The following is an 11,765-nucleotide window of genomic DNA, read 5'->3' as shown; positions in this document are numbered from 1 at the left end:
GTCTGGAGAGATATTCAAGAATATCACCATCTTCAGTTAATTTTTGTTGCAACAATTTTAGCTGTAGATCAACCTTCTTTGATTCTGGATGAGTATCAAAGAGGTCTTTAAAATTTTTCAAGGAAGTCCATGCATCTGTGGCATTCTCTATATGTACATACATTTCATCATTCACAGACGATTTAATAAGAGCTAAGGCTTTAGCATTCTTGATTTCCCATTTTGCCATTGGATCTGCATGTGTGGGTTTATTCGGCTTTACATCTCCATCACATATTCCTTGCCATAATTCATTGTAAATGAGTGTGCTTTCAATAAGACGATGCCACGTTTTATAAGATTTGGTTCCTTCAAGTTTGTCGGAATCAGAAAATAAGTTAATCAACTTAGACATTTTTAGCGTTGAAGAGATGCACCAAGAAGCAGAACAGAAAGTACAAGATAGTCAGCACAACACACCACGCAAAAATCACGATCTATCGGGGCTTGGCCTTGACCCTCGAATAGTCGTCAAAACAGGAGAATATTGACTGAGATTTGCACTTGGCTCTAGTCAATTTCTCAAATTTTTACAGGGCAACTTTCAAAATTTGACTTTTTACAATGGTGTTTTTGCACAATCTGGTAAAAAGATTTACCCCCCCTCAAAGTAAAATTACTTTGAGTTACAATTATCTTCTTCAAAAAAATTACAAACAAAAATCTCCTTATTGCTCCAAAAATTACAAATTGCTATTGCACCTTATTTCTCCACTAAAATACAAAATTTCAAAATATAATTACACCTTATCACTCCATAAAAAAAACAAAACTCCACTTATCACTTCATTAACATTACAAAATAAAAAATATTCCATCTCTCTCCAGCAAAGATTCACCTTTTTTTTTTTAAAACTGTCGAACGCTAGATCTTTTCACTTGTCAAATGCTACTGAGCTATAGGCCCCTGAGTGCTGTGCAAATTTTGAACACGTTCCATGCCATTACAATTCTAGATTTTTGCATACCCAGAGCGAAACCACAAATTAATCCCTATCCAGCTGCAATCCTCAAGTAGCCAGATATTGCTGCAACGTATATCGGCAACTATAAATGCAGCATTGCTTTGGCCCACGGATTAAAGAAAAATGCACACAACTACACCTTCCCTTAAAGCACAGGAGCGTCAAAATGTCAACAGAAATCTTCAAGAATCATTTCCCCTAAAAAAAATTGTCGGATCTGAAGAATAACCTCAAAAGAATTAAGTGCTCTGAAGATCTTTTGCAAGTCAATTCAACAGAAGGCTCGGATCATTAAATCTTTAGCCGAATCAAGAAATTTGACGCCCTGGCGCATAGTGAAATAAGCAAGCCGAGCGATTAACTTAATAATTAAGAGATCCAGAAATCCCCGCAAAGCTCAAAGGAAACCTCTATATCTTCCTCTACATAAAGTCAAATTCCTCTCCAAATCACAATAATAATAAAATGCAATATTAACCTTCTGGAAAACACCTGCTACTGCCCAATGCCCCATCTATCGCAAATATACACAAAATAATTTCAAAGTCGACAGGGAAATATTTACCAAACCTGAAGAAAAAGAATCATATCCAGAACTCCCTATCCATTTAACATAATAGGCAACATAATTTCTAAATTGACACGTAAACATTTATCATAACGTCATGAAAACCACATCTTGCAAACTCATGCTTACAGCGGGGTAGACGTCTGTGCTTCCATTTTATTGCTACTGCTTCACGATTGTTACGAGTTTCTTTAAGATGCATGCGACAATTTGGAGAACAAATCCATGTCTTTTAGGTAAACCGCTTTTCTAAAGTGGCAGAATCCATTTTTGAGCTTCTGAACTAGATCCACAAGCACCTCATCCAATCTCTGGGTCACGTCTTCCGCTGCGACCTGTTGTCGCAATCCATCAGTGATTTCCTAGATTTTCTTAGCAGCGACAGAATACAGATCCGGGGATTGACTCAATAATTTATTGAGAAGATCCATTGCTTCATTATAATTTATTGAGGGTCTTCACCACTTCCAACATTTAGATCGGATCGGCTCCGATGGCAAACCACGCAACTGTAGTTGTTCCAAGAAATTTTCGATTGCTGGAAGAGCTAGAACAATCCCAGCGATCCACTTATCCTTTCAATGATTTGCTGGCCAACTGAATGGAGCTTTCCAGGACTTTGTTGAGTTGGAATCTCCTGAAATCCACTGCAACATTACTGGAGCTCTGATACCACAATAATGGCAGAAGTGTCCTCAGACACGTAATTTAATTAATCAGAAAAAAAACAATTACATAATTGATTTTGCAAGAGTTTACACCCGAACAACCAAACACTCTTGCAATGAGCTATTTATAAGCTCCATGTCCTAACTACCTCTAATTATGGATCACTTACAAGTGTCCATTTACAATAAATGCTATTCAAACCAACTAGCTAACTAATCTCCTATAATAGAGCCTAAGATACGACTCATTTGGAGAGTCATATCTTGTTACAACAATATACTAATTCTAATTGTCTCTAAAATAATTAATCATTCTAGAATAATTATTAATTTAATTTCTTAAATTAATAATTATTTTATTTCAATTTTATAACCTATGATAATAAAGTATTTTTGGATCATCTAACAAGTGACAAGTGCTCAGATGGACCCTTTCCTTTAAGGAGTCTGAAAAGGAATGAAAGAGACTACTCTGGAAATCTAGACAGAGGGATTACCAAACCAATCGCAAAACTGCAGAACACTTTTTACGGTACGGGAGTCAATCTTCCCGAATGCTGTGTTTAGTGCATTGTGATCGATAGGGTGGTAGACACGGCTTCCTATGGATAAAGGATAAAGCCTATTGTGGTCTCCCAATATATACTCGACGGTACGTGGGAGGAAAAGTCCGTACTAGCACTTATCATCTCAAAGTGGAGGAATCAGCCAACCAGTAATGAAAACAATAGTTACCAGGCTTTACAACGCTGGAATACGTCTCTAGCCTAGACTTCTAAATGTTGTGCATTAGGTTCCAAAGCGTTTTTAGATTCATTAAATTTATTTTACAGTTGATCTTACTTAAGAAATTTGCCTTTCAGGTTGATCGCATGATGTAGATGTACAATTCCTAAAATGCAATCGAAGATGATAAACAATCATTTAATCTTCTTTTTGCAATGAAAATCCTAGCTACTAAGGAAATTCACATGCAATATCCTAAATCAAACCAACAAATAGTCTAAATGCAAATTCACATGCATGCATTTGTTTTCAGCCATCTTAATGTGTGAATGATAAAAAGAAAGCTAAGCGCAAATCTGAATTATTTTTCAAACTGACATTACTAACAAGTTTCTTTTCAAGAACATCAAATTTGAAGGGCCAAGGAATATTACTTCTTGAGCCTTCTTAACCATAAGCTACATAGCTCAACGTATTTGTGAACTAACACAAGACGTTTAAAGTTTTGGACTAGTAATTGCAAAAAATAAATAGAATGTGAAAATGGGTGGATCACATTAATAAAAGAGTTATGCTTGAGAGGAAATATAACCAAAAATACATCCATTATGAAAACACACCAACTATAAAGGTCTCCATTCATCCATATACTAATAGGTAAAGAGATAAAGAGAAACAAATATGATGCACTAGACTCACCAATATCAATTGGATCATTTAGAGGATAAAATGGGAGTGAAAGTTAAAACATTTATCCTTTTAACATTAATGTAAATGTATTCTATATATGGATATTTCTAGTATGCATCCCTATCAAAAGCATAGGTAAAATAAAACAGAAATACTTGAACATGTAAATGGTGATATCATATTCCTACCAATAAAGGAAGAGATATAAATGAATTTGTCTAGTAAGTTTCAATGGAAAAAAAAAAACAACAAGAGGGTAGACACTTGGTATCAAAGTTTTCAGTTCAATATTGAGCTTATGGAAAACCTTCAATTGCAAGGGAGAAAGTGTGGGAAATGTATAATAAGAAAATAGGTGATTCCACTCTTAATTCTAATTGTAGTGCGAAGAAAAATTGAGTACAAGTTGTTGCAGGGTGTCCAAGGAAGGAAAAACAAAATCCATTGGTTGCAAATTGGATATCTAAGCCTAAAATGATGAAGGCCTAATGTTAGACACAAAATTTTACTATAGTAGATTTTCTATAATTGACGTAAAAGGGAAATATGTATTTTTTGTTATAAATGATATATAGTAAATATTAAATATCTCACGGATATCAAGGCAACAAAATCCCTAATTCAAATTTGACGTCTTATTTTTCAAAAATAAAAATAAAACTTAAAACATGTCAAGAAAATAACTGACATCACACTAAGACGAAAAGAATGTCAGATTGATACAGAAGAATTAAGATTTCTGTTAGAACCAATGTGGGCATACCATCTCCCATTTACTTATATAGGCAGAGGAGTCTCCTATGACCTTCCTATGTAACAAGTGATGGAACTTAATATTTATTTTAATATAACATAACATTTAATTCAGAATGAGGGAAACACTAAAAAAGAATATCGATTTCTAGTATGGTCATGATTGAAATTACAAGTGAAAAAAATTGTAACGTGGTCTTAGAATTTTGAATTAAGGGATGAATCACACATATTTTATGGTAAGAAGTGAATATCAAACTGGGTAATGCGAATCTTCAAAAACAATATTTTCATATTTAGTATAAGTTGCGTTATCATTATTCCTATATGCCTAAAAATGTTATGTGTGAAGCCAAATTCATGGAGGATTCTGGATCAGATCTTTCTAGATCACCAGGATTCTAGATCCTTCTACACTACTAGTAGTTTCTAGAATCACATGCAGGATTCTAGATCCTCCTACACCGCCAGTGGTTTCTATGTCATTCTAGATCTCCATCTGAATCACATACAGGATTATAGATCCTTCTTTTGCCTTTTTAAATTTGTAATTTCTCTGGCAAAGGAAAGCAAGCCAAGGCCCAATCCTGTTATGTAATGCAAAGTGATTTCTATTCTCCAGTGATTATTTTATCCATTCCATTGTTTCTGACTAACTAATCTTGTTGTTCCTCCATTTTTCTGTCTTTGCGTATAAATCTGTTGTGTTATGTATGCTCTGGTCTAACAATTGGTATCGGAGTTAGGTTCAAATATCCACTATACAAGCCGCTTAGTGCCATCGCCTTGCTCTAGCAGCGTTCGTTAAAACGTTGGTTGTTACCCCTGGAGCTGTTGAAGGACCTGTGCAGGAAATAGTTGAGGAACGCTGGAACTAAAAGACAATTGCTGCAAGAAAAGCAAGGTCATGGACCTATGTTGAAACGTGTTGCTGGAGTTTGAAAAGTGGAGATCAATGGAGATTGGAGTTGAAACGTGGTGTTTGTAAGTTTTTTTTTACATCAAGCTTGCACGTATACATCAAGTTTTCTCTCAAACCAACATATGCATGTGTGAAATTTGAAAAGGTTAAAACATTATATATGATTTTATATCTATTATGAAACATATATAATTATATGTTGGAATTTTGAAAAGTATATTTTAAAATTTTTTATTTTTAAGTGGAGTTTTTATGTTTTGGGGTGTGAGTTTGATTGAAAATGGAGACAACACTTACAGATATGGAGAAGTTGAGCAGGGTTAATTTTTCCCTATGGAAATCACAGATGGAGGGTATATTGATTTTAAAGGATCAGTACTTGTTGATTGAGGGCACAACAAAGAAACCCTCATTGATGACAAATGAGGAGTGGAATAAGCTAGATAGAAAGGCGATTGCAACAATCCGCCAATATTTAGCAAAGAATGTTTATTTCAATGTGTCGAGATAAAAGATGGCTGAAGGATTATGGAAGAAGCTCCATGATCCTATATGAGAAGAACACAGCATCAAACAAAGTGCTCTTGATGAAGAAGCTTTATAATCTCAAAATGAAGGAGGGTGCTTCAGTTGTTGAGGACTTGAATGCATTTAATATTATTACAAATCAACTCGCCTCTATTAAAATCATTTTAGATGATGAAATTAGAGCTATTTTGCTAATGAGTTATATGCGAGACAGCTCAGAAAATTTAATTGTAGCTATGAGCACTTCAACAAGTACAGGGACTGTGAAGTTTGATGATGTCAGTAGCATTTTAATGAATGAGGAAGTGTGACACATGTCAATTGCGGAAAACCAAGGAGGAGAGGCTCTAGCTCTAGCTGATAGTGGTAGGAGAATGGATCGAGGTCAGCAAGGGCGATCAATATTGAGAGGCCGATCAAAATCAAGGAGAGGAAGGATCATCTGCTTTCATTGTGGCAAAATGGGGCACATGAGGAAAGAATGTCGATTCTGGAAGAAGGGACTAAAGGATCAGAGACCATCTAGTACAAATCACAAATCATCCAGCAAAAGTGAAGGTTAGACTACTGCTGTAGCCACAGATGGTGATGTGTTGTTTACTGTTTCAGTAGAGGATGCATGTGTATATACATCTAGCAGTAGCTTTGATTGGATCCTTGACTCTGGGGCATCTCATCATGTAACCCCATGCACAGATAGTTTTGTTTCATATAATCCCGGTGATTATGGTAGAGTGCATTTGGGGAATAATCAATTTTGGAGTATTGTTGGAGTGGGAGATGTCCAAATCAAGATGAAAGATGGATAAGATATATTATTGAAACAAGTCAGGCATGTACCAGAAATGTGCATGACTTTAATCTATATGGGACGACTAGATCTTTGGCATAAGAATTTGGGTCACATGAGTGAAAATGGCTTAAAAATCCTTATTGGTAAAATTTATTGCCAGGTTTGAAATCCTACAATCATGATCTTTGTGAGCATTGTGTATATGTAGAGCATCATATTTTGTAACATTTATAGATGATGCATCAAGGAAAGTTTGGGATATTTAAAAAATTCCATGTTGTTGTTGAAAGAGAGACTAACAAATTGCTGAAGTGTTTAAGAATGGATAATGGTGGAGAATATTGCTCAAATGCATTTAAGGAATATTGTAACAGGTTTGGCATAAAGCATGAGAAGATTGTGCCTGGTACTCCTCAACAGAATGATGTCACAGAAAGGATGAATCACACCATTATGGAAAAGGTGTGAAGTATGTTGTCCAATTCCGGTTTGGAGAAGAATTTTTGGGCTGAAGCAGTAAGTATTTCTTGCTATCTCATAAATAGATCTCCAATTACAGCCTTGGATGGAGGTATCTCTGAAGAACTTTGGACTGGTAAGAATTTGAATTATTCTCACTTGAAAATCTTTGGATGTGAAGCATTCATACATATTCCCAAAGAAAATAGAACTAAGCTAGATGATAAATATATGAAATGCATTTTTTTGGGATATGTGGATGAAGATCTTGGTTATCATCTATGGGATCGAGTCAAACATAAAATTATTAGAAGCATGGATGTTATATTTAATGAGTTAGAAATGTTCAAGAGCACTGTAGGTGAGTTGGAGGTCAAAAGGGTTATTGGCAGGTTTGAAGAGCAACAGGAAAACATACCACCAATACAAGAAATGAACAACAAATTTAGGAGCATGAAGAATAACAAGCGGAAAATAATGAACAAGAAGAAGGAATCTTGTAGGAACCTTTACAGGAGATTCAACTTGATAATGCACCACCACAGTTCGTTCGCAGATCTTCTAGGCCTCATAATCCTTCACAAAAGTATCCTCCTTCAAACTATATTTTGTTGACTGATGAAGGTGAACCTAATTTTTTTCAAGAAGCTTGTAAAGTCGAGCACAGTAAAGAATGGAAGAAGAAATGAACTCTTTGCAGGAAAATAAAACTTGCGAGTTGGTAAACCTCCCAAAAGGTAGAAAGGATCTACAAAACAAATGGGTTTACAGGATTAAGCATGAAGGTGACAAAAAGGAGAGGTATAAAGCAAGATTGGTGGTGAAAGGTTTTACCCAAAAAGAAGGTATTGACTTCATTGAAATTTTTTCACCTGTTGTTAAAATGTCATCCATTAGAGTCATTCTTGTTCTAGTTGTTGCTTTAGACCTAAAACGTGAAAAGTTAGATGTAAAACTACTTTCCTTCATGGTGAATTGGAGGAAGAAATTTATATGGAGCAGCGAGAAGACTTCATAGAAAAAAGCAAAGAAGGCCTTTTGTGTAGGTTGAAGAAGAGTCTCTATGGGTTGAAACAAGCACCTTGATAATGGTACAAGAAATTTGATTCATTCATGTTGGAACATGGTTTTCAGAGGTTGGAAGCTGACCATTGTGTCTATATCAAGAGGTATGATCAAGGAAAGTATATCATATTATTGTTATATGTGGATGACAAGTTGATTGTTGGGCATGATAAGAATAAGATCAATAGGTTGAAGAAAGATTTGGGTAGCAAATTTGCAATGAAGGATTTCGGACCAGCATAATAGATATTGGGCATGCGGATTATGCGTGACAGGAAAAACAAAAGATTGTGGTTGTCATAAGAAAAATATATCAAGAAGGTGCTTGACAAGTTTAATATGAAGGATGCCAAGCCAGTTGGTACACCACTTACAGCCCACTTCAAGCTGAGTACTGAATTATCTCCTAGTAATGACAAAGAGAAAGGAGAGATGCGCAGAATTCCTTATGCTTTAGCAGTTGGCAGCTTAATGTATGCCATGGCATGCACATGACCAGACATTGCATATTCAGTGGGAGTAGTGAGCAGGTTCCATACCAATCCACAAAAACAACATTGGGAAGCAGTAAAATGGATTTTAAGGTATCTCAAGGGTACTAGTCATTATTTTTTATGTTTTGGTCATGATGAGACTGTGCTTGAAGGATTTACAAATGCGAATATGGCTGGATATATGGAGTGCAGCACTATCTTGGGTGTCAGGGCTACAAAGAATAGTAGCCCTCTCTACAACAGAGGCAGAGAACATAGCTGCAACAAAATCTCGTAAAGAGATGTTGTGGATGCAGCAATTCCTCGGAGAGATAGGAATAAAGCAAGACAAGTATGTGTTATATTGTGATAGTCAGAGTGCCATTCACTTGGAGAAAAACCTAGAATTTCATTTAAAAGCCAAGCACATTGACTTAAGGTACCATTGGATCTGACATGTGTTGGAGGAATAACAGTTATCCTTGGAAAATATCCACACAAATAGGAATCATGCTCATATGCTCACTAAGATTCTATGACGAAATAAACATGAGTTATGTAGAGGTATGGTAGGACTTGACGTGACTTGATCACTCTTATTTGGTTTCAAGTGGGAAGAATGTTAAGTGTGAAGCCAAATTCATTAAGGATTCTACATAGATATTTCTAGATCTCTAGGATTCTAGATCCTTCCAGTAGTTTCTAGAATCACATGCAGGATTCTAGATCCTCCTACACCGCCAGTGGTTCCGAGTTCATTCCAGATCTCCATCTCAATCACATACATGATTCTAGATCCTTCTTCTGCCTCTATAAATTTGTAATTTCTCTGGCCAAGGAAAGCAAGCCACTTCCCAAGCCTATTATGTAATGCAAAGTGATTTCTATTCTCCAGTGATTGTTTTATCCATTTCATTGTTTCTAAGTAAGTAATCTTGTTGTTTCTCCATTTGTCTCAGTATAAATCCAATGTGTGTTATGCATGCTCTGTTCTAACAATAAATACATTAAATAGGACAATCCTCTACTATGGTAGATATTACTAATAAGGAAGTAGGATCTAGAGTCTTTTTCATCAAACCATAGTTATGGCACTATTTTTGTTTTGTACAAGAGATTTATCTATTCAATACCAACTAATTGTTCAATTTCAATGTTAGGAGAAAGGTGAATGAAAGGTCAATCTAGATATTTGAGGGTGATCCTAAAGATTGAATCTTCTAGGAAGCCTTCAGAGATGGCCTAGATTCAAAATTGTTTGCTAAATGAGGATATGGGTTATCTTCCTAAGAATGAGATTTAAGGTATTTACAATACTGTCAAAAAACAAGACTCTCTGAGGGGAACTTCAAAAAAACTTCACAATCGTAAATTTTTTTTTTTATTAAAACAAGGCTCTTTAATTCTATACTACAGAATATTTTTTTTGAAATAATAAATAAATTCAACACTCTCAACCTCTCTTATTCAACCTTTACAAACTAAACCACTTTTAAAATTTCATACAGAAGTTTTGAACAAAATTGACAACGGAAAAACACAAAAAAGACCATTTCTTGTACTAGCCGGACTAAGCAATAACTGATATAGAATTGAACACAACACAATGATTAAATTGGGCGCGCATCTAAAAATTACTTTCAAATCTCCACGGTCGCTGCAGATAGGATCATGCCCGCAAAGTCCTCCCCACAATCACGGTGAAGTTCCATGAACTGCCTGGTTGACATATTGAACAGATAAGAGATGTGGTTGGAACGCGGTCGCTCGCCCACTCCGCTTACAAAAATTTGGTCGCGCCACAATGTAGCGCACGTAAAAAGCTCCAGATGGTGGGGATTCGGAAGAGTAGCTACAACACTCCAAACGTCCTTCTCAACATCGTACCTCTCCACCTGTTGTTCGGTGAACACGTGCAACTCCGAAGAAGAAGATGAAATCACACAACTTCTCCATACTTCTCCCACGAAATTCCACCAATGTGCCCTCATTTTCCACGTTCCCTCACTCGGATCGAAAACTTCTGCAGGTTGGCCTTCGTGTAACACCATGAATTTACCATCCACGAACACACCGCGGCATCCATGGCCGTGGGGTTCGATCATAGGAGGCAAAATTGTCCACTTGTCTTTCACCACGTCATATGCTTCTGCAGCTGCAAGAGGGCTACCACGCTCGTCGATCCCGCCAGCGACGTAAACAAGTCCGGTGGAAGAAGAGACAGAGCAGGCAAAGAATGATCGAGCTGTGGGGATGTCAGCTCCGCGGCGCCATCTCGCAGACTCAAAGTCGTAAATATAGATACTCTTCGTCAAACTTTCATCGGACGGTTCGATTCCGCCTATGAGAAGTAGCTTCCGATTCACAGCTACGCACTGACACCATATTGGTATTTCAGTATTGTGGGGATCATCAATTGGAGGTAGCCTTTGCCAGGTGCCCTTCACAGGGTCGTATACCGTTACTACAAGGACAGGGTCAGGGTTCATATCTCTGTGATTCCTGATATCGCTTTGAACCAGGCAAATAAGCTGCTCGCTCGTCCCACATTTCTTTCTGTCAGCATAGAACGTAGGGCTACGGACCATAGCCTCCCAGCTATTGCACACAGCTTTCAGCGTATCGTGTGATGTATAAGGCATCCTTAGCAAACACTGCCGAACGACATCCATCGGAATAGCGTCCATTAGGGCACCCTATACACACCGATTTCCTGATCGATCGAGTTTACCCAAAGCTTTACCACACACAAAGAAGTAAACAATATGGAGGACGGTACCTCAAAATATAAAAGTGCGGTCAAATATATAGTGTGGATGTTGGGAAACCTAATTTCAAACCGACCAGAAAGGGAGTTAATTGATAAACTATGTTATTTATTGGTAATATGAAAATATATAATTTTTTAATTCGCAATATAATTATTTAATATAAATTTTACCGGTCAACAACTTGGCATGGCAATGCTTTATGTAAGAATGTTTTATTTAAATTATATAAAGTCTATTTATATAGATAAATTAAGTCGAATGGATTTAGTTAGTTGAGTAATTTAAGGGTTTTTAATAAATCAATTAGTACTTAACACAATTTATAATAATAATAACAATAATAAT

General features: G+C 36.3%; 1 protein-coding gene across 1 annotated transcript; it reads right to left on the bottom strand.

The window, feature by feature from the left end:
* Positions 1-10,289: 10,289 nt before the first annotated feature.
* On the bottom strand, positions 10,290-11,336 carry LOC149242608 (F-box/kelch-repeat protein At2g44130-like). Its single transcript, XM_089370899.1, has one exon. The coding sequence runs from the start codon at positions 11,334-11,336 to the stop codon at positions 10,290-10,292; it is 1,047 nt and encodes a 348-aa protein (XP_089227025.1).
* Positions 11,337-11,765: the final 429 nt, after the last annotated feature.

Source organism: Pinus tabuliformis, chromosome 8, assembly GCF_031772625.1.
Source record: "Pinus tabuliformis cultivar Carrire ecotype Pingquan chromosome 8, CPIR1, whole genome shotgun sequence".
Taxonomy (NCBI): domain Eukaryota; kingdom Viridiplantae; phylum Streptophyta; class Pinopsida; order Pinales; family Pinaceae; genus Pinus; species Pinus tabuliformis.
Note: the sequence above shows the minus strand (reverse complement) of the source record. Positions and strands in the feature narration are given on the sequence as shown.

Coding starts and splice junctions, on each gene's coding strand:
- LOC149242608 (XM_089370899.1), bottom strand. CDS start 11,336: ATGGACGCTATTCCGATGGATGTCGTTCGGCAGTGTTTGCTAAGGATG.